At 38.1% G+C, this 23,553-nt stretch overlaps 1 protein-coding gene and 1 long non-coding RNA gene across 10 annotated transcripts in view; one reads left to right on the top strand and one right to left on the bottom strand.

Moving 5' to 3' along the window:
- Window positions 1-7,447, bottom strand: part of LOC129046447 (uncharacterized) — a 123,947-nt gene extending 116,500 nt beyond the window's left edge. For both annotated transcript variants that reach the window (XR_008507756.2, XR_008507755.2), the window contains exon 1: window positions 7,308-7,447. This is a non-coding gene — a long non-coding RNA (uncharacterized LOC129046447). The remainder of the gene's footprint in view (window positions 1-7,307) is intronic.
- DPH5 (diphthamide biosynthesis 5) overlaps window positions 5,607-23,553 on the top strand; it is a 48,332-nt gene continuing 30,385 nt past the window's right edge. For 2 of the 8 annotated variants that reach the window (XM_064588743.1, XM_064588748.1), the window contains exons 1-3: window positions 5,673-5,810; window positions 7,897-8,054; window positions 15,330-15,454. In XM_064588743.1, coding sequence (XP_064444813.1) covers window positions 5,789-5,810; window positions 7,897-8,054; window positions 15,330-15,454 — 305 coding nt within the window. In that variant the 5' untranslated portion in view covers window positions 5,673-5,788. Of the gene's footprint in view, window positions 5,811-5,860; window positions 6,059-7,225; window positions 7,357-7,437; window positions 7,463-7,536; window positions 7,668-7,896; window positions 8,055-15,329; window positions 15,455-23,553 lie in introns of those variants that run through there. The other 6 variants (XM_064588744.1, XM_064588745.1, XM_064588747.1 and 3 more) reach the window with 6 other exon arrangements.

Consider the following 23,553-nt stretch of genomic DNA (forward strand, 5'->3'; position numbering starts at 1 on the left):
AGAGGTGGTACTATTATCTCTATTTCATAGATGAAGCAGCTTGAGATTTAGAAAGGCAAAAAGGAAACTACTGAGTGGAAACTCCTGGACTTAAGCCAAGGTCTCAATGACACGGAAATCTTAATTTTTTTCTTTTTTCTTGTTTTTTAGAGGGAGGGGCAGAGGGAAAGGGAGAGAATCTCAAGCACACTCCCCATTGAGTGTGGAGCCTGATGTGGGGCTCAATCACAACGCTGAGATCATGACCTGAGCCGAAATCAAGAGTCGGATACTTAACTAAGCCACCCAGGCGCCCCTAAAACCTTAATTTTTAACCATTAAGCAAACTTCCCTCTGCAGAGTCATTCCCTTATAAAAAGTTTATTTGTAATTTATTTACGTTATGTAATTAATTTACATATGTAGATGTTCATTCATTCATTCAACATATATCTACTGAGCATATGCCAAAACACTGTTCACATTAGTAAACCAAATGGACCAAAAAAAAAATCCCTGCCTTTATGGTGTTTATATTCTAGTAGAAGGACACTGACAATAAAAATGGACACAATAAATAAGTAAATCACACAGTTATGTTTGAAGGGGAACAGTGCCAAGGGGGAAAAGAGCAGATGAAGAATTGGAAGTGTATAGTTCTTTGTTTCTTTATTTTACCCCCCACCCTAGCAAAACTCAGCTCTGGATGCGTACAGTCTTACAGTTTTTCTAAGAAGTGAGTTCAGAGAAGCAGGGCAGTGGTACAGTAAGTGGGAGCATGTGGCTAATATAGAGCCTGGTAGGTCCTTTTTAAAAATTTTGCCTTTGAGTGAAGGGGAAACCACCCTCCTTCTCCAACTAAGTCTTGGCTAATTGTCATATGCTTCCCTGAATAGATCTTAAAAGGGCACTGTGTAATTGTTTAAACATAGGAAGAGTGAAACTATGCACCCCCAATTCTACCTTTTTATCAACAGACTTTGGAGGAAGGAATCAACAAATATAACTTCTCCCAAAGCAATGCTATCTTTAATTTTCACTATTTGTGAACTGATATAAAATAATGACTATCAATCAATTTGGGGTCCCTAAGCTCTAAGAATATTAATCAAGATTTCCTCTAACAATGAGACAATCTCTGGGAACATGCAGGTTAAAAGGCCAGCTTCAGAGTAAAATAATATTCTCTATTCACAATGAGGTCAGATGGAGTTTACCCAGTAGCCCTGATGTCTTCTTTTCAATAGACAAACAATGAACTCAAATAGGAAAATTGAAGGATGACTTCTTTTAGATGTAAGTTAATTACAATTTGTTCATAATGTAATGCAGTATCTCAACTGTTTTCACTTTAAAATATAACTACTATATGATGTGTTTATGACAATGGAATGGAAAAGCCATCAGTATTAACTTCTTATGACTATCTACATCTTTCACATTTTATGACTACTGCCTGAAGGTCACAGATTAGATATAAGGAAGAATTTCTGACAGTGTGGGTACTAAAAATGAGTTACTGACAAAGGTTATGAAAACAGCTTAAAGATCTTTCAGGAAAAGCATAAATGTTCACCCTCAGGGATAATTTGGTACTCTCCTACCTGCAAGCAGGAATATAAAGAAGAAAACTCTTTAGGCCTCATTTATCCTTGTTATTCTTTAAAATAAAAAGGCTTTCACTTCATCTTTTTTTTTTTTTTTTTTGGCTCTAGAATCACATTTCTTTATAACCATCCCCCTCTTTTCTGTTAGATGTGAGATTCAAATTTGCTATGACATTTTAAATATGTATTCTGACTAACTGCTTTCATTATCATCAAAATAATGCTACCATATTGATTAAAAACTGAAACTGTTTTAAAGAGAAATTCTCCAAGCTCTGCCTAAATTAGGTGAAGAAATGATATCATTTAATCAGCTATATACTTAGCTATGTTTTGTTAATCTGTTACCTAGATGAGGGGTTTATCTTTCATGCAAAATGCACTCAATATGTCTACTTATGTCTGCAACTCTCTTGGAAATGCATCAAAAAATAAGATGGGTTGATGGCTGGGTGAATGGATAAACATGTGATAAAGCAAACACAGCACAATGTTAACAACTATAGAACTTAAGAGGTGACGGGCGCCTGGGTGGCTCAGTTGGTTAAGCGACTGCCTTCGGCTCAGGTCATGATCCTGGAGTCCCAGGATCGAGTCCCGCATCGGGCTCCCTGCTCAGTGGAGAGCCTGCTTCTGCCTCTCTCTCTGCCTCCCTCTCTGCCTACTTGTGCTTTCTCTCTGTGTGTCAAATAAATAAATAAAATCTTTAAAAAAAAAAAAAAAAGAACTTAAGAGGTGACTATATGGATGTTTACTGTAAAACTGTTTCAACTTTTCTAGGTGTTTGAAATTTTTAATAATAAATGATTGGAAAAAATGCAATCATATTTGAAACTGTTTTAAATGGGATGGGAGAAATGTCCAAATCACAAAGAATAATTCCACAAAAAAAGACTATGCAAGACGTTGCTGATTATATTTATTGAGTTGCGGGAGAAAAAGATTTCCACAACACCTTTATCTATCTCCAGAAAAGTCCCCCAAATTTACACTTCTATTGAGAAATGAAGGCAGGTAGAAAGATTTAAGAACTCTATAGGGAAAGTAGTTCCTTTGACTGAATTCTGAAGAGTAAAAACTGAAATTGCTTCTGTGTCTAAAAAGAATGTTACCTTACCTACCCAGAATAACTTCATTTTCAATATAGACTTCCTGAAAGAAGATAAATTACACCTTCTTTTCAATTAATTACTCCTTTGGCACTGTCCTTTCACTGTAAATCTACCTGGAATTACTCAAAACAAATCTGACAAAAACACATAAAAAATGACCAGTATGCTGGAAAATTTACCTACTCAACAGGGTGTATATGAGGTATATGTGAACTGTGTCATAAATCTTTTAACATAATTAACTTTCTGAAGTGGCTTGAACAAGGCATGTTTTTGTTTGACATTCCATCAATGACTTTTGGTAGTCATCTAAAACACACCACACCCTGCATTTCATAAAGATAGAAAAATACATCATAACTCAAAGAAATTGCTGAGCTACCAGTGTATACATAATGATTTATTTAACAAACATTTACTGAATACTATGTGCCAGACACTGTGCTAAACCTTAGGGATGAGAATATAAGATATAGGACCTAACTGTATGAAACTGAAGGTTTGGTAAGGAAGATATATAAACAGACAATTACAAAACACTTAAGTTGACTGATAAGTATATGCACAGAGTAGTACTATAATTAAAAGGAGATACCTAACCTAGCATATGGATCTCTGGAAAGGCTTCCTAAACTTAGTCTTTTTTTTTTTTTTTAAGATTTTATTTGAGAGAGAGCATGCTTGCATGCATGAGCAGGGTGGGGGCAGGGGTAGGGGCAGAGGGAGAGGGAAAGGGAGAAGCAGCCTCCCGACTAAGCGCAGAGCCCAACATGGGGCTCGATCTCAGGACCCCAAGATCATGATCTGAGCCAAAATCAGATGCTTAACTGACTGAGCCACCCAGACGCCCCCTAAACTTAAGTCTTAAAGAATGAGTAACAGTGATCTAGATAGGAGATAATGGGAGAGAGTATTCTATGCTGAGATGGCAGCCTGACTAAAGTCATAGAGACACAAAGGAGAATGTTGTGGGCACAGAAGAGTACTGCTAAAGAAGCTCATGGTATGGAGTGGAGAGACATGAGGCTAGAGAGAGGTCACTCCAGGAATGATCCTGTGGGATATGTTAAAGAGCCTGGACTTTCCCTTGGCCTCAAAAGGATTTTTAGAAGGGAATGACATCAAAGAAATGGAACAAATAATCCTAAAATTTGTATGGAACCAGAAAAGACCCCGAATAGCCAGAGGAATACTGAAAAAGAAAAGCAAAGCTGGTGGCATCACAATTCCGGACTTCAAGCTCTATTACAAAGCTGTCATCATCAAGACAGTATGGTACTGGCACAAAAACAGTCACATCGGTCAATGGAACAGAATAAAGAGTCCAGAAATGGACCTTCAACTCTATGGTCAACTAATCTTTGACGAAGCAGGAAAAAATGTCCAATGGAAAAAAGACAGCCTTTTCAACAAATGGTGTTGGGAAAATTGGACAGCCACAAGCAGAAGAATGAAACTGGACCATTTCCTTACACCACACACAAAAATAGACTCAAAATGGTTGAAAGAACTAAATGTGAGACAGGAGTCCATCAAAATCCTAGAGGAGAACACAGGCAGCAACCTCTTCGACCTCAGCCTCAGCAACTTCTTCCTAGAAACATTGCCAAAGGCAAGGGAAGCAAGGGCAAAAATGAACTATTGGGACTTCATCGAGATAAAAAGCTTTTGCACAGCAAAAGAAACAGTCAACAAAACCAAAAGACAACAGACAGAACAGGAGAAGATACTTGCAAATGACATATCAGATAAAGGGATAGTATCCAAAATCTACAAAGAACTTATCAAACTCAACACCCAAAAACAAATGATCCAATCAAGAAATGGGCAGAAGACATGAACAGACATTTTTCCAAAGAAGACATCCAAATGGCCAACAGACACATGAACAAGTGCTCAACATCGCTCGGCACCAGGGAAGTCCAAATCAAAACCTCAATGAGATATCACCTCACACCAGTCAGAATGGCTAAAATTAACAAGTCAGGAAATGACAGATGTTGGCAGGGATGCAGAGAAAGGGGAACCCTCCTACACTGTTGGTGGGAATGCAAGCTGGTGCAGCCACTCTGGAAAACAGTATGGAGGTTCCTCAAAAAGTTGAAAATAGAGCTACCATACAACCCAGCAATTGACTACTGGGTATTTACCCCAAAGATACAAATGTAGGGATCTGAAGGGGTACGTGCACCCCAATGTTTATAGCAGCAATGTCCACAATAGCCAAACTATGGAAAGAGCCAAGATGTCCATCAACCGATGAATGGATAAAGAAGATGTGGTATATATATACAATGGAATATTATGCAGCCATCAAAAGGAATGAAATCTTGCCATTTGCAACAACGTGGATGGAACTGGAGGGTATTATACTGAGCGAAATAAGTCAAACAGAGAAAGACATGTATCATATGACCTCACTGATATGAGGAATTCTTAATTTCAGGAAACAAACTGAGGGTTGCTGGAGTGGTGGGGGGTGGGAGGGATGGGGTGGCTGGGTGATAGGCATTGGGGAGTGTACGTGCTATGGTGAGTGCTGTGAATTGTGTAAGACTGTTGAATTACAGACCTGTACCTCTGAAACAAATAATACATTATATGTTAAAAAAAAAAAAAAAAGAAGAAGAATATAGCAGGAAGGGAAAAATGAAGGGGGGGAAATCGGAGGGGGAGACGAACCATGAGAGACTATGGACTCTGAGAAACAAACTGAGGGTTCTAGAGGGGAGGGGGTGGAGGGATGGGTTAGCCTGGTGATGGGTATTAAAGAGGGCACGTACTGAATGGAGCACGGGGTGTTATATGCAAACAATGACTCATGGAACACTACATCAAAAACAGATGATGTAATGTATGGTGATTAACATAACATAATAATATAAAAAAAAAAGGAATTGACATTTTCAGACTGCATCTTAGCGAGGTCTCTCCAGCCCCTGAAAGAAATATAAATGTGAGGGAGACATGGTGACCAGCTGTGGGAGTGACATGAGGACCTAAAAGTCTGTGATAGTAGGTATAGTTTCTATTAAGAAAGGCAGATACATCAGATTGGATGCGGGGTAACTTCCAAGAGTCTGGCTAAAGATGATAATGCCTTCCATCCAAAGTAGGTAATATAGAAGGAAAAGCCAAGTTGAAAGGGAAGATGATGGATTCAGCTTTTGATGTGAATGTGATATGCCTCTGGGTTATCTAGGTAATTTCCAGCAGGAAGTTAAATATAGAAGGCTGAAGGGGAGGTCTGAAATGGGAGGCTAAAATTTGAGTCAGCAAAATACTAGAGATAGCCAAAATTATGAGTGAATATTCCCGGTATTATTTTGTTATTGCTTTCAATTTCAGCCATTCTAATAGGTAAGTACTAGTATCTCATTGTGGTTTTAATCTTTATTTCCCTAATGTCTAATGATGTTTAGCATCTTTTCAAAGCTTCTTTGATATTAGTGTATCTTCTTTGGGGATTTATTTATCTTATTCTCTGTGAGATTCTTATTCAAATTCTTTGCCTATTTAAAAAACTGTTTTCTTATTTTTGCCTTTTGAGAGTTATTTATGTATTCTTGATACAAGTCCTTTATCAAATATATGCTTTGCAAATATTTTCTCCCCGTGTGTGGCTTCAACAATGTCTTTTGAAGAGCATATGTTTTATCTCGTTGAACTTCAATTTCTCAATTTTTTTCTTTCCTACATCATGCTTTTGATGTTGCACCTGAGAAATCTTTACCTAAGTAAAATCACATGTATTTTCTGTCTAGGAAATTTTATAGTTTTTTGTTTTCCATTTACATCTATGATCCATTTTGAGTTAATTTTGTTTATGGTATGAAGAATGTATGGATGTAATGATACTAGATAGAATCAGTCATGAAGAGTGTATTGAATGAGAAGTGCAAAGGGTAGATGGAACCTAAGAAAAAACATAAAATTAAGGCATAAGAAACAGGTGTTGGGCAAAAAAGACTCAAGGCATTGTCTTAAAAGCAGCAGGAAAATTCTGAATAATCAACACTGCCTACTAAGATAAACAATGGAAATTGTCTTTTTAATTTGGATGAGGTCACTAGGGACCTTACCAAGAGCATTTACAGTCAAAACAAACCATTCCGATATCAGAACTATATCTAACCAACCACTTTATAGGAATTCCCCCTGTGGAAGCAATTGAAGTTTGAAATTCCTGAGCACTCTTAAAGGTCACTTTTCTAGGCACGGGATCATTGTGGGGGAGAGGGGGGAAAGGGCTGTCTGGGCTTCCCGACATTGAGGATGACTGAGGCATATCCCAGTCACACCCCTTGGGGCACTCCCAAATGACGTCTTGGGGTTGGGACCCAAGCAGCATCGCCCCGCTGGGAAATCAGAATCATCATGATGGCCAGATTTGCTAACCTGACACCTCACCAGGGAGGCAGCTGGTTAAACTGCAGCAGAATGCAAAAGCGAGGGTGGAAATACCTGCGCTCGGGCAACCCCGGGCAAATTAGAAAAGCCCCTGCCACCCTCCTCCCGTTCGTGTGACTGGAGTCAAGGCGCAAGGCGTCAGGCTGCGCGGCCCAACCTCGGGTCCAGCTCCTCCCGGGCGAAGAGTTCCTGCACTTACCCTGTCCTAGGATGGGGATATGTAAAGCCACGGGCTAAGGGGATCGCGGGTACTCCTCGTCCTTTCCCAGAAGGCATGCTGGAGGGCTGTGGATGGACTCCCCTAGCCAGCTGACCTCTCCCCACCCCGCCCCAGCAGCCGGCGGGTCACTTCAGGTCCCGTTCTCCCCAACCCCACCCTCAGTGCTCGCCCGCTCCTCCAGCTAGTCGTAAAGTGCAGTAAAGGCACCAGCGTTTTGCGGCACCGTAGGTGAGGGCGGCGGCGTGCGTATTCGCTCCGCGTGAATCCGCCCTTTCGGTACCCGCTTTTTCGGAAAGGCTTCAGTTAGCAACTTGGGGACCCAACTACAGTTTTCAGAGGGTAATTGACTGCTCTTGGTTTGGTGTAACGAGGAAAAGCGGGGTAGGGTTGTTTAAGAACACTCAGTCCAATCCTTATTTAAGAGGCGTGAAGTAAGGTTCTCAGGCCTCGTTTGTGACTTGCCGTCCCTGCTTGTGCTATCTTGGTTTTCATTTTCATGTTCGTCGCTAGATTTTACGTATCTTCGGTGTAGTTGACACGTGTTTTTCTTGTTCGCTTCGTCCTGCAGTCTCCCTCCCCCTGGACTTTGAAATGCTTTACCTGGTCGGCTTGGGCCTGGGCGATGCCAAGGACATCACAGTCAAGGGCCTGGAAGTTGTAAGACGCTGCAGTCGAGTGTATCTAGAAGCCTATACCTCAATCCTGACTGTAGGGAAGGAAGTCCTGGTAGGTGCTTAAGGTTCTTCAGTCCCTGGGAAGAAAACTGTCTAACAGCTGATTTTCAGTATACTAAGCTGAACCCCATTTTCAGGTCTGCTTGTTTAAATCCTTTAAAACGCATCCCCTGCTCATTTTGGATCACCAGAATGGGAATAATACAACAACCAAGTGACTTGGAAAATGAAAGGGTGCTTTGTCTTACTTTACACGTCTAATTCTGTGGCTTTCTCCAGTAAATAGAAAAGTTATTTTACACTCCTGGGGATAGTTATCAAAATCCCTTATTTCATGAGCTACTCAAATTTTTTCTGAGTTGAGTGCTAATGAGGTACCGACATAGCCTTGATGATTTGGTTATATATTCAGAAACCAAGCTGAAAGCTTCTTCCTTTGAAGTGTTTCCATAGGGAATGGTAATTACCTTTCTGTCAGTATCCTATCCAGAGAGGTCTTAACTTTAAAAAGATTGCCAGTAAGACTAATAATACACATACTCTTGTGTATATTGAGTGAGCCTGGAACTTAATAACCTTAGGGTTTGTTAATGTATCATACATTTAGCTTGCTCTTGTTAAGGGCTCTACATTTTGGAGGAAGGGTTAAGTAGTTCAGGTTCTTTGTCAGACTCCAACTAGAATGTAAATTAAGATGTAGAGAGTGATGGACATGTTACAGGAGAAGGGAGAGGATTTTAGAATTACCTGGTCTACCAAGGCTTCTGAACAAAAAGGTGACCTAGAGAATTTCAGGTCTTCCGTTCTCTCATATTCACAGCCCAGAGAATTCTGGTCTCAGAGTTACTTTAAAAGCTTAAGGAATTAAAGACTGCTACTTGAATTGGCTATGCACTAATGTGGAAGTTGTGGCTAATGGCCAGCTTGGATTTGTTGACTCTGATTTGTTGGGTTGGAATCAAAGTATTTCAGCTCAAGATAATAAATATTCCTCCTCAAGGAAAACTAGAATGAATTTAAATTTGTCTAAGAGAGTAGAGACAAATAACAAATCAGCGTTTTTATAGGATAAGATGTCAGGGCATGGCATAGAGGAAAGTTGGACCTGTCTTTACGCCTTCTCTGTTTCATGTTACCATGTCACCTTGGACAAGTCCTTTAACTTTAGTTTTATACTTTGTGAAATGGGGATAATAATGCCTACCTCATAGGTTCTTAATGTAGTGCCTGTAGGAAAAATGTTGAGAAATGGTACTTGTTAATGGACACATTTCCAGATTTCTTTAAACCTTAGTAGCTTCATTTGTGAAAAAGGAGATAGTAACCAATTGGAGGGTTATGTAGGATTTTATTAAGATGATGTATTGGTTGCTATAATTTTTACAAGTTTTTTTTTTTTCAAAAACGTATTGTTGCGGCTGGGCCCAGCCTCACCTACAGGTAAATTTTGTGTACTTTGTTAAGGTGCTGGAATATCTGTTCCTCCACAATAATAAGTGCTAATATTTATAGAATACTTACTATGCACTGTGCTAAGTGTTTTACATGTAGAACAGGAGTATTACTCTACAATTACTATTCACATTTTACAGGCACAGAGAAACTTGCCCAAGGTCATACAGATAGTAAGTGATATGAGCCAAGACAGAGTTGAGAAGCACCAGTCTTAACATTTATACCATGCAGTGTCTGTCTTAATACTCAGGGATAGATAATAGCTTTACAAAATAATGATTTCAGAGAATGTCCACAGAGAAGGTAGGATTCAAACAAAATGCTTTGTGTATCACAGGTTCCATTGGTCTGCTCTTCATGACCTCCTCCAGGTCCTTAGTTCATGTTTTTCCCTGAGCAAATTGGTGTGCAACATCAGCCACCTTTAATGACTCTTTTCTGGAATAAAGTAAGGTATAAATAAATAAATTCATGCCTTATATTGCCTAGTAAAATCTCAGAGCCACTTTCTCTTCAGTGACTTCCTTTCTATTTCCTTTCATTTCTCTTTTCTTTTTTTATAAACAAATTGATTTTTAAAAATTGTTGACATGTGCTCACACCTATATATACAGTCTGGTCTCAATAACTAGATAATTGTATATAGAGAAAAAAGATTGGAAAAATCTGTTTTCCTCAGTGAATATGTGCTTGTTTTTATCAATAATCACACAAAATAGTATTTTATAAATGGCACACATGGATGTTGCTAAAGAAATCTGGAATTTGGGGCACCTGGGTGGCTCAGTCGGTTAAGCATCAGACTCTTTGTTTTAGCTCAGGTCGTGATCTCATAGGTCCTGAGATGGAGCCCCAGTCATTTTTCACACTCCATGGGGAGTCTGCTTGAAGATTCTCTCCCACTGCCCCCCCACCCACCCATGCTATCTCTCTCTCTAATAAATCTTTTTTTATTTTATTTTTTTTAAGATTTTATTTATCTGAGAGAGAGAGAGAGCACAGCCAGGGGAGGGGCAGAGAGAGGAGGAGGAGCAGACTCCCCGCTGAGCAGGGAGCCTGATGATGTGGGACTCAATCTCAGGACCCTGGGATCATGACCCAAGCCCAAGGCAGATGCTTAACTGACAGAGCCACCCAGGCACCCTCAAATAAATAAATCTTCAGGGGCGCCTGGGTAGCTCAGTTGTTAAGCGTCTGCCTTCGGCTCAGGTCATGATCCCAGGGTCCTGGGATCGAGCCCTGCATCGGGCTCCCTGCTCAGCGGGAGGGCTGCTTCTCCCTCTCCCACTCCTGCTTGTGTTCGCTCTCTCACTGTGTCTCTCTCTGTCAAATAAATAAATAAAATCTAAAAAAAAAAAAATCTTCAAAAAAAAATTATGGAATTTATTTGTGCTTACATTGAAAACTAGTATTATTTATATGTGCTGTATTATTCAAAAGTTAATTAAAATAGAGACAGTGAAACCAGCAAAGAGTTTTAGTATTACACTTTGAATTTTTTTTTTAGACACTTTCTGTGAATAAATTATGATTTTATGTGCCGTTTTGGTGTAATACACCTGTACTGCCTTATACAAAGAGGTATAAGCTATGATCTTTGTTCTCAAGTGGTTCATGATTCATCTGTGTTATACTCAGGAAAACTTAATAATGGAAGATTTAAGTAACAATTCATGGCAACAGTGGCAGGAAGAAACTATAAAATTATATTGCTGGGAAGAACTTAGATCTTATTTAAGCCAATGTTGTTTTCATGAATTAAATAGTAGAAGCTGTCTCAAATATTAAATAATTACTAGTTATTAATTCCAGTTGAAATACATATAAGAAGATCACTTCAGGTTGTGGTGGCCAGAGAATACTATGGAATAGATGGAATTTGAGCTCTCTCTTAAAATAATGCATCCCAATCTTTTTGTTTTGTTTCTTTTGTTTTCATGGTCTAAATAGAAAATGGTAATATTTATACAGCTCTGGAGGGTAAATAGAGGAAGCTGTTTTGGCCAAAGGGGGCTAACTTTGGGGCTCTAGTTATCCTGTAGAAAGCAGAGATCACTAAGCTCTGCCTGTCTGTGCCTCATTTGGTTTTTTTTTGGTCTTCTTGGTTTTTTAAGTACGCTCCATGCCCAACGTGGGGCTTGAACTCACAGGCCCTGCAACCCTGAGATCAAGAGTCGCATGCTCTACCGTTTGAGCCAGCCAGGCACCCCTATGCATCATCTGTAGTACATGTAAAGTTTTGCGGTCAACCAATCAATCACTTGTTGGTTGTGACTTTGGGCAGTCACTTAACTTTGTGTTCTTTTTCTTATCTCTTAAACAGGGATAAAAATAGAGAGTATCTCATAGATTGTGATGAAGATCAAATGAATTCATATGCATAAGTTCTTAGAACTACACCTGACTCCAGAGTGATCTAATGTAATGTATTATATATATATATACATATATATATATTTTTAACGATTGTATTTATTTGACAGAGAGAGCACAAGCAGAGGGAGAGAGGGAGAAGCGGGCTCCCTGCTGAGCAAGGAGCCCAATGTGGGACTCGATCGCAGGACCCTGGGATCATGACCCGGGCCGAAGGCAGCCACTTAACCGACACCCAGGTGTCCCTAATGTAAATGTATTATAAATATTGTTATTATAGATAAGACTTGGTAAAGGGAAGAGAAAGAGATAGTTACTATAGATAAGATTTGGTAAAGGTAAGAGAAAGAGTATTCCTTACTGAAGAAAAAAATAATTGTGAGCAAAACCATGGAGGAGATAAGCACAATAATTTGCTATACTTGTTCTTGGGCATCATGAAAATAACTTTCGTTTTCTCCCAGTGTATCCGTTTCCCTTTCTTTTCTTCCTAATCTGCTTCATCTGGATACCAGCTCACTCTACTTGTCTTCCTATCCAGCTGCAGCTCGCTAGTGGAGGGACAGACTTCCCCCTGAGAAAGATGAGGCAATCATCTGTGACCTTTATTAACTTACCATTTGTCTTTCCCTTAAATCTGAATCTGTCTTCCCCCAAGTCTTAGAAAATGACTTGTTAGATGAGGTTCTCAGCCTGTTGAAGACAACTCTACTAGGTGTGTTTTCTCCAAACCTCTTCCTCTCCCTTCCTCTGAAACCTTATTCCCATCGTTTATTCTTTCTTCGTTATGTTTGATGTATATTAACTTCCTTCTCCCCTCAACCTGAAACCATATTCAAATTTTGTCCATTCTGAAATCTCTCCCCTTTTAAACCTCTTTTCTCCATAGTTATTATTGTTTTTGTCTCTTCTTTATCCAAAGCTTTTTGAAAAAGCAGCGTACATTTATTATCCCCACTTCACTCATAGCTCGGACTCCTGCAAGCTGACTTCCGTTCCTCTGAAATATTTCTGTTTGTTGAACAGTTACTTAGTAGCTGAGAATGCCACAGGATAGTTTTCAATTCTTACTTGTTTTACTTCTTCTGACATAGTTGATCACTCCTTGAAACTGGCTTTCATGACATTACTTTCTCTTGGTTTTACTTGTATTTTTCCATTTTTTTCAGTCCCTTTCGTAAGCCCTTATTTCTCTGTTCCTTCCTTCAATGTTACTGTGGTTGGGGTTTTCTTTAGGTTTTGTTTTCTTGTTTATGTATCCTACTTCTAGGCTCTACTTTTTATTTTTTTATTTTTTTACTAGGTAATACATTAAATGGTATAAAATTCAAAAGATACTAAATGATATATACATTGAAAGATTTCTATCGTGGTTCCCCTTCCTGGAGGCAGTTATTGCTAATTTCTTATGTATCCTTCCAGAAATACTCAAAAGTAATTTTAATTTTGATTTTTTTACCCTGTCCCCCTTACAAAACCTGCCTACCTAAAGCAGGAATGAATTTTGAGTTTTGCCTTCATTTTCATGAATGGAGAAGATTAGGGCTGATACTGTACAAAAACTGGCTAATCAGTCATTGAATAATAAATAATATAAATGTAAAATTATTTTTTAAATAACACTGCCTTTTTTAACCCCTCTTCCCTGACTCTTACTAGGTTCCATGCTCTTGTAGCACTTAATGATATGGTAGATAATTCCCCACTAAACATTATAAGCCACAGGACAGGGGCCACATATGTCTCATTTACCATTGTTTCCCAACATCAAGCATAGAATTTGGTGTGGAGATTGTGCACAAGAAGTGTTCTTCAAGTGAGTGAATTTACCAAGTCGGTAAATTAAAAAGAATGTAATACCAGTTTCTTACTGCTTTTGCTCTTTCTTCCCCTTTTTAAGCGCCCCCCCCCCCCCCAAGAGCATCAGCCATTTAGTTATACTGGACTGTTTGGCTATGTGTGCACAGGTCTGCATATGTGGATAAGTTTGTTTGTTTTTAATAAATGTGTGTTTCAATTAAATAATGAAATGTTTCTTAGGATAAGTGATAAATATAGAGTGATACATGATAGGTCTTGAGGAGAGTGGGGTTTTCTTTTTTAAATCATTTATAAAATATTGGCTAGGATTTAGGATTACTGCTAGCATTAAGCTAGTAACATGTGACTTTTTGATCTTAAGAAATGTTAGTTCAGGAAAAAATATCATTTTCTTCAGTTTTCTATAATCATACGTTTGTCCTCTTAGATATATGTGAATATACATGTTCTACCACTAATAAGTTTTCTGGACTCATGAAATTAAAGTAAGTTATATACAAATTAATGATTAAGAAAAAATTACGGTAAAGGTGAAAATAAAAACATTTTTCATCTGTAAAAACATTGTCATTGGGAACTTCTGGAGCATTATCTCTGAGAAGATATGCAGAAAAAGGGAAGAGATCTTTTTTCACATTTCAGGGACAGATTTTAGTTAAGTATTAGGCAATAATTATCAGAGTTGGAACTATGGCCTTTATCTTCAAGTGCTTAATCATTTGCTTATTTACTCTCTTGCTTGACAGATAAATTATTGAGTACAGCAGTCCCTGTAATGTTTGACATCTGATATAATCCTTAAAACTCAAACTTCTCAGCATGTAAGAAATAGTATTTGTCTATGCATTCACTTTTACTATATTGGAATTACATATTACTCCACAGGAAATCAGTTAATAAGATTCATGACCTTTCATAATAGTTTGTAACCACCACCACATGACCATTAGCACACTAGTTCACTCTCTGTACTTACATGCTGCCACCCCAGTTAAGGTAAACCTCCTGGGTTTATTTGCTAGAGTTGAACTTCAGGGGATTGGTTCACAAAGCACTTTATATGGAGACTTCCTATATGATTAGAATTTTTTTCTTTCCTCTGCAACTCTGCCTTTTTAGCAGGAACTAGGAAATACAGTTTTAAATTAATCTTTCCTGCAATTATATAGGAATGTTTGCTGGCTCTATAGATAACTAAATCCTAATTTTCTATTGTTTCTCATTGAAATTACCTTTTATTTTAGCCAGGGTCCTGTAGGTTTTCCTATGGAAAATTTAATAAAACCCAAATTACCATGTATGTTTATAATTATTATTTAACATATTCTGTATTACTGTGTTTCTGAAATAAAGCTCATGCATACGTGTTCTCTGTTCATTCTACGGTGTTCTGCCTGATCTATTAGACTCAAATTTAGAGGTAAATTTAAAATGCAGAAAGCCTCAGATGTTAGGAGGTCTACCTTCTCTTGGGATATTAAGATAGCCCCAAAGACAGAGTTTAATTGCAACATGATATAGAGTGCTGGCTCACTGAGGAGTCCTATTCAATGATCTGTGTTTGGATGGTTGCCAAGATTTGCACCAGCCCAGACAAAAATTGGTGTGTGTGTGTGTGTGTACATGTGTTGAAATGGTCACCTGCTGTTTCATTTTGATATTGGACTTAAATCTATAGGAAGAGTTTTATGGAAGAAAATTGATTCTTGCTGATAGAGAAGAAGTGGAACAAGAAGCTGATAATATTTTAAAGGATGCTGATATCAGTGATGTTGCATTCCTTGTGGTTGGTGATCCATTTGGGTAAGTCAAAGCAGGTATTTTGAGTTTTAATTTATTTGCTTTTTAAAAAAAAAAAATCAGTAAGAATTATTCTGTTATATTTAAAACCTTTTACTTGCCAGGTCCTAATAAAGGACTGTGTTACCTAGGTTCTAAAATTTCATTAACTTTCATTATCTTTGAGATTAATGAAGAAAATCTGTTTGATAAGGATGTCGTCATATGTATCACTTACATTGGTTATTAATTGTCAGTTCTAAAGTTTGTATCATTGCTCCTGCTATTCTTTTAGAAGGTAGCTTAGGGCATCAAATGACTTAACTAGTATGTCATTATTAATAAGTGTATTACATTATCAAGAGTCATACCTACCATTTATTTTGCAGGCAGATCGCAAGCATCTTCTACTTCCTTTGTCCTAGGCTTTTTTTTTCCTTTTTTAATCACCTCATATTTAGCAATATTGTCACTTTACTTGCCTTGAATTTAAAATCTGTCCAGCTTCAAATTTCAATTTCTTATATCCATTGGGAGCACTGTTCTTCCCCATTACTAAAAAGATGGGTTTCTACTTGTCTAGTTAAGTATCATCAATCTCTAATGTCAAGCCAAACAGAGGAGTTCTTTGTTTCCAGCTGGTGACCCAAGATTTATGTCACAGATTTAAGGAACATAAGGACAATTAAATCACTATGAAATCACCACCAAGGATTTTTTTCAAAAGAATGGAGTTACATGTGCATGTGTCTGTCAAAAAAAAAAAAAAGTAATTTACATCAATGTGGTGTGCCAAAGATTGTGTTTCATTATACTTGGTTGCAAATGACATTGTGCAATCACATATTTTAAAATATCCAAATTGTTTTAGCCTCTGACATTGTTTTCTGTAAAAGTAAGTCTTCCTTGAAATTAGCAGTACCTATTTTCCTTTTTTTTTTTAAGATTTTATTTATTTATTTGACAGAGGAGAGAGAGAGCATAAGCAGGGGGAGCGATAAGCAGAGGGAGAGGGAGAAGCAGGCTCCCCACTGAGCAGAAAGCCCAATGTGGGGCTCCATCCCAGAACCCTGGGATCATGACCTGAGCCGAAGTCAGATGCTTAACCAACTGAGCCACCCAGGCGCCCCTCCTTTTTTTTTTTTTTTTAAGCCACAAAATAGTAAAGTAAAGGTAATGAAAAATCCTATATATAAAATGTCTTGGAACTCTTGTAGGATTTTCTCATTGCGCTGGATTCTGGCCAAAGTCCCATATTTTTTATAGTGACATCTTCTGAACTCTCCAAATTTCCTTACTTGATGGTATCGCAATTCTTAGAGTTACCTGAAAGAGTAATCTCAGAGTCACTTTTGACTTTCATGGCATCCAGTCACTGACGAAGTCCAATAAACCAGTACTACTCAGTGCGGGGTTTACAGACTGGTGCCAGCCCACAAACTTACTAGTCCATGATGAGAACTACAGAAATTGAGAGTAAGCATTTAGAAAATTTTTTTTTTTTTTAAAGATTTTATTTATTTATTTGAGACAGAGAGGATGAGAGACAGAGAGCATGAGAGGGAGGAGGGTCAGAGGGAGAAGCAGACTCCCTGCCGAGCAGGGAGCCCGATGTGGGACTCGATCCAGGGACTCCAGGATCATGACCTGAGCCGAAGGCAGTCGCTTAACCAACTGAGCCACCCAGGCGCCCAGCATTTAGAAATTTTATAGCAGTTTTTAAAAGTAATTTTGTTTCTGCTGTATCTCATAATAAAAATTTGGAGCTTATATTTTCTATTACTTTATATTTTATTTTTCTAATCACTAATTTTACAAAACTATTGTTCCATGACAATTTAGAACTTAAAGTATTAGCTTTTCACTAGTTTGAGAAGCACTGCTTTTGACTTTTTTTTTACTTATAGTTATTGGTTTATTATATAATAAAGGATATGATAAAGGATACAGGGGCGCCTGGGTGGCTCAGTCGTTAAGCGTCTGCCTTCGGCTCAGGTCGTGATCCCAGGGTCCTGGGATCAAGCCCCACGTGGGGCTCCCTGCTCGGCGGGAAGCCTGCTTCTCCCTCTCCCGCTCCCCCTGCTTGTGTTCCCTCTCTGGCTGTGTCTCTCTCTCTGTCAAATAAATAAATAAAATCTTTAAAAAAAAAAAAAAAAAGGATACAGAGGAACAACCAGATGAAGAGGTACATGAAGAGAGATCCAGAAGAGTCCCAAGCATGGGAGCTTCTGTCCTGGAGTTGAAGTAGGCCATTCTCTCAGCACATAGATGTGTTCACCAACCCAGATGCTCTCTAAATGCTGTAGTTCAAGGACTTTTATGGAGGCTTCATTGTGTAGGCATGATTGATTTTTAACTCAATTTCCAGCCCCAATTTTTATATTGTTTTATTCCCTAGTTTAATATAGTAGCCTTTTGCCTGGTCCCAATGCAGACTCTTACTTCATTACCTACGTTGTGGTCAAATTTATATTTGTGAAACCACAATTTGAAAATCTTAGTTGAGCTCAGAATGAGAGTTACTAGGTCCATCCATTGGCCAGATATGAAAAATACTGTTCAACCTTCCCTTCTACCTGTCCTTGTCCTAAAGCCCACACTCATGGCAACCAGTTTGCCCTTCCCTGATCATCTTGCTTTGTCATTCTGTACATCTGGTCAAACTCTTCATCTATAATGCCCTTTGCTATATATCTGATTGTCAGAAGTCCAGCCATCTTTTGAAGCCTAACTCAAATACCACATTCTCAGTGATGCAGTCCTTTATTACCCTGATTAGGGTAATAACGTCATTCATACGTTTTCATACATTGCCTCACAATGTATTTTTTTTTTTTATAAATGTACATATCTACTCTCTAGGTTTGTAGGCTGTCCTTCACACTTTTATCTCCCTAGCTTCCTTCACAGTGTAGTAGATATCAATTAAATATTAAGGGAAAGAGTTGTTTAATATTTTGCCTGAGGTCACAAGAGAAGACCAAGCATATCTTGGACTGACGTTTATCCATTCAACAAATATCTTTGGAACACCTATCTCATGACAGACACTCCTACATGCTGGATATATGTTAGATGATAAAACACGGGGTTTATAGTTTAGTAGAGGAGGTTGACATCAGTCAAAGAGAAAATAACAAATTTAAAATTTTGGTAGGCCTGTAAGGGGAAAAAAAAGGACTAACAGGAATAGGCTAATTTCTGTGGGGTTATATGGGAAATCCTTTTTGTTGAGGTAAGATTTAAGTAGGTATCTGAAAAATAAAAGGAATAGCAGAAGGGAAGAGCAGCATTGTAAGCAGAGGGAACTGCAAGAATGTATTCAGGGACCTGGAAGAGCATGGTGAGTGGGCGGGGGGAGGGAGTGAGAAGGAGTTCAAGAGGTAGGCAGGACCCAGATCATGTAAGACCTAGGAGGGGATAGGGATTTTGTTTGAAGTACTCTGGTAGGGACACCTGGGTGGCTCAGTCGGTTAAGCATCTGCCTTTGGCTCAGGTCATGATCCCAGGGTCCTGAGATCGAGTCCTGCATTGGGCTCCTTGCTCAGCAGGAAGCCTGCTTCTCCCCCTGCCTGCAGCTCCCTCTGCTTGTGCACACGTTCTCTCTCTCTCTCTCTCTCTCTGACAAATAAATAAAATCTTAAAAAAGATGAAGTACTCTGGTAAATCTTTGAAGGATTTTAAGCAGGAAAGAATCACAATCTGATTGACATTCTTAAATGATCACTCTGAATGCTCCCATGAGTGGATTTTAGGGAGACCAGGTGGCTTTGGTAGAAGAGAGAAAAAGGCTAAGTGGGAAAAGTCAAGGAAGAATGCCAGCATGTATGTAGGTGAGGAAAAGGAAAGAAGCAAGTTTTCCAGAATTCCAGCTTTAGGAACTGAGTAATTGATGGTGCCAGTTCTTGAAAAGATGAAAACTTGTGGGGAAAATAATTGGGGAAGACACGAATTGGTTCTGGAAATGTTTTAAATTTGGGATGTCATGTAGGCAATTTGATATCTGCTGCTGGAGCTCAAGGGAGAGTTACCCTGGATATATGGTTTTTGAAGTTACGAGTATTTATCGGGGGAGAGGGAGAGCTAGGATGTTTAAAGCCAGAGAAATGGATGAAATCACTAGGAAAGAACAAGGGGAAGAGAAGATAAAGCCTTAGGAAACTTGCATTTCATGGTCTGTCAAGAGCCAGAGGAAGAAGAAAACCAAGATAATGTGTTGTCACAGAAGCCCAGAAAAAAAGAAGACTTTAGAGAAGAAAGAGTGGTTAACTCTAATACACTGCTGAAAGTTTGGGCCGAGGATGAGGATAGAACTAAGTGTAAATTTAAAGGCATGGAGTTTGGAGTTTTTCATTTGTGGCTTTATGGAGGAGTTGGTGCTTGAGCTGGGTCAGATTTGTTCTTTTCTCTTTGATTGATGTCGACCTCCTCTACTAAACTATAAACCCCTTATTTTATCATCTAACATAGGTGGAAATTGTAGAGGAGGTCAGCAGGGGGTGGGAGGGGGAAGGGGGGGAGAATTCCACATAAATGAAGAATTGAGGCCTGAAAAAGTGCTTCCATGATGTTACTACCCTGCTCAAAAACCTTAAATGACTTTTTCATGGCCTAAATCTTTTAACAAAATCTATCTGCTTTCTCCTTTGGCTACTCTTCTTTTTGACTATGCTAGAGCCCAATTGTACTACTTTGCCATTTCATAAGTGTTTTTGGAGTATTCATCTTCCGTGTCTTTGATCATACTTTTTTTTTTTTTTTTTAAGATTTTATTTATTTATTTGAGACAGAGAGAATGAGAGGGAGGAGGGTCAGAGGGAGAAGCAGACTCCCTGCCGAGCGGGGAGCCCGATGCGGGACTCGATCCCGGGACTCCAGGATCATGACCTGAGCCAAAGGCAGTCGCTTAACCAACTGAGCCACCCAGGCGCCCCTGATCATACTTTTTTCTTAAAATAGACTTTTCTTACCAGCTAACTTACATATATTGTGAAATGATTACCTCAGTAAGTTTAGTTAACATCCATCATACAAAAAAAAGGAAGAAAAAAACTGTTTGTTTCTTGTCATGAGCAATCTTAGGATCTACTCTCGTTAATGACTTTCAAATATACCATACAGCAATGTTAGGTCTAATCCTCCCCAGTTTCTATTTAGTAAAATAGTAGATTCTTTAAGACCCTGTTCAGATGCTACCTCTTCCATGAATCCTCCACTATTTTATTCAGGAGTGAGTGCCTTTTCTTTTTTCTTTTCTTTTTTTTTTTTTTTTTTTAACTCCTAGGCAATTAATTTGCTCTATGTCATTAACTAATCGTGTGTAATCTTATATCCAGATTTGTGTAATAATTATTATACTATAGTTATTCTTCATTTACTCACTGGATTACTATTGAGATACAGTCGTTGGGGATATAGTAGTTGGAGACGGGATGGTAGGGAATATGTACATTTTAATTGGGCTGGGAATTATGATTTCTATGCATTAAATGGATAAACCAGGAGGAGAATACAGAATGCAGCAAAGCACTAAAATTCTTCCTTACATACAACAACAAAAAGTTATTTGTTTAATTTTAAGCCCCTTTCCACTTACTTGAATAAAAACTTTAAAAAGAAAATTACTTAAATTCTTTATTCTCATATTTTTAAAATTATAGTATATGTCACGTAATATTTACCACATTAGCCATTTTTAAGTGTGCAGTTCAGTGGCATTAAGTAGTGTAACTATCACCATCATTCACTCTTAAATTCCTGAAGAAGGTAATTGAAAGTCAGTTAAGGGCGCCTGGGTGGCTCAGTTGGTTAAGCGACTGCCTTTGGCTCAGGTCATGATCCTGGAGTCCCGGGATCGAGTCCCACATCGGGCTCCCTGCTTGGCGGGGAGTCTGCTTCTCCCTCTGACCCTCCTCCCTCTCATGCTCTCTGTCTCTCATTCTCTCTGTCTCAAATAAATAAATAAAATCTTTAAAAAAAAAAAAAAAAAAAGAAAGTCAATTAAGTCAGTTGATGTAGTTCTCATCTTTTTCCTCTTGTCCAAGTTATTGATGGGAATGTGGACGTTAATCACATAAAGAATGTAAATGACTTTTTAAAAAATACTACATTAATAGATCTGACCCGGTCATGTGAGAGATGACAGTCTTAAGCTTTCTGTCCCCGTAAAGAATAGTTGGACAGAGTCATCATTAAACAAATTTTAATGATGGTTCCATTTTGTTATTCCATTCCTTATTTTAATATGCTCTGTAACTATATATATTTTATAATCATTGAACACATAATTTTTTATCCTTAATGTTGTGTGCCTTTTCCTTCATGGCATACACATACATAAAAATATATCTTTATTCAGTTGTCTTTGTGCTTTTATGTAGGTCATTTGATCGTTTCCATTCCAAGAACTGCATTTGAACAGTACTTGGCACCTAGTAATTACCTAATAAATGTCAGCATTATTATCATTAGTCCATTTATTTTTCCAATATAAGTAAAGCTGCCATGTTTGGATTAATGTATATGATCCTTTTTCCCCTCCTTCCGTTCTCCCTTCCCCACATTTTGGATTTTTTTCCCTCCTTTAAAATCAGTTTATAATACCCAAAAAATCAAAAGTTTTGAATATGGGTATTTTCAAGCGTGTATTGTCAAATTACTTTTCAGAAGGACTGTACCAGGGTGTCTGGGTGACTAAATTGGTTAAGCATCTGACTTTAGCTCAGGTCATGATCTCAGGGTCCTGGGATTGAGCCCCGCATTGTATCAGGCTCCATGCTCAGCAGGGACTCTGTTTGTCCCTCTCCCTCTCCCTCTGCTCCCCCACCCCGCTTGTGCTCTCTCTGTCTTTCTCTCTCAAATAAATAAATAAAATGTTTAAAAAAAAAAAAAAGTACTGTACCAATTTATAGGGCTTCCTATCACTTTTACCATATCCTTCCAAATATTAGTGAATTTTCAGATCATAAGCCATACATTGTCGAATATGGCAGTACTATATCTGCAAACTAATGTTATTATAAAATAAAGTTTATTTCATACACACACACACACACACACTTTTCCAGTCACCATAACTGAAGCGTTTTCATGACCCTGGACCAGAAGGAATGCCCAGTATAATGGTTTAAGCTTGTGTTTCAAACCAATTTTTTCTTTTTCATGAAGCAATATACTTTGGGTAATCATGATGATAAAATACCAGTTTTTCATAGCAGAAATCTGAGGGGCTTATTTAATCACATTTATGGCAGCATCACAAAATCAAATCACTTTGCCAGGTCATTAAATCTCCATAGTATACCAACCACATCTGGTCATTTTAAATGAAGTTGTGATAAAGAGAGAGAGAATTTTAAAGCAGGTTTTCTTCCTGCTTATCTATTCAAATAACTCAGCAAGTAACTAATTCAGTTTTCCTTAATCTTAGTGTTAAGTAGTAAAAGTCTATTGAAGATGATATTGAAAACATTCTTTATAACTGGCATTTATATTATTTTTTTTAAAAGCTTACTCTAAATCAAATTAATGATTGTTTTTCATACTAGTTTTTATTTTATGTGTGATTAAAAACAGCCTTCCCTGGTGGGCATTTGTTAATCTGTTTCTGACTGCCTCATGGGGTGAAAGCCCTTGATCTTCCTACTTGGTATGCATTGACCAGTTGACAGGTTCTGCTGGTTTGTATGTAGTTTCTCAAACATGCTAATGTTGTTTTCCCCAACAGGGCCTGGAGTTTTCATCAAGGGGAAAAAAGGCCTTTAATAATGCAGTTCTAAATTGATGGGGGGCTACATTTCACAGTATCCGTATTTATTTTTACATATATTCTCTCTCCTCACAGTCTATCTAATTATAATCATTAGATTTATCTCAAAAAAGGAAAGGCAATAGGCAGGATATGCACGCACATACACATGCACACATACCAATTATATATACAGTAACCAGACTGAAAACAGTTATAAATAAAATCACTGCTAGACAGATGTAAAATCCAACTAGGATTGTATCAGATAGAACCCTAATATAAAGGCAAAGAAGGACAGGCTACAGAAATGTTCTGTACCATCTGCCTTGTATTTCAAAACACAAAAAAGAAACCTTCAAAATAGAGCAGAAAT

The sequence above is a fragment of the Mirounga angustirostris genome, unplaced genomic scaffold (genome assembly GCF_029215605.1).
Source record: "Mirounga angustirostris isolate CCGP_5_RB_7025 unplaced genomic scaffold, mMirAng1.0.hap1 SCAF_4, whole genome shotgun sequence".
Classification (NCBI taxonomy): domain Eukaryota; kingdom Metazoa; phylum Chordata; class Mammalia; order Carnivora; family Phocidae; genus Mirounga; species Mirounga angustirostris.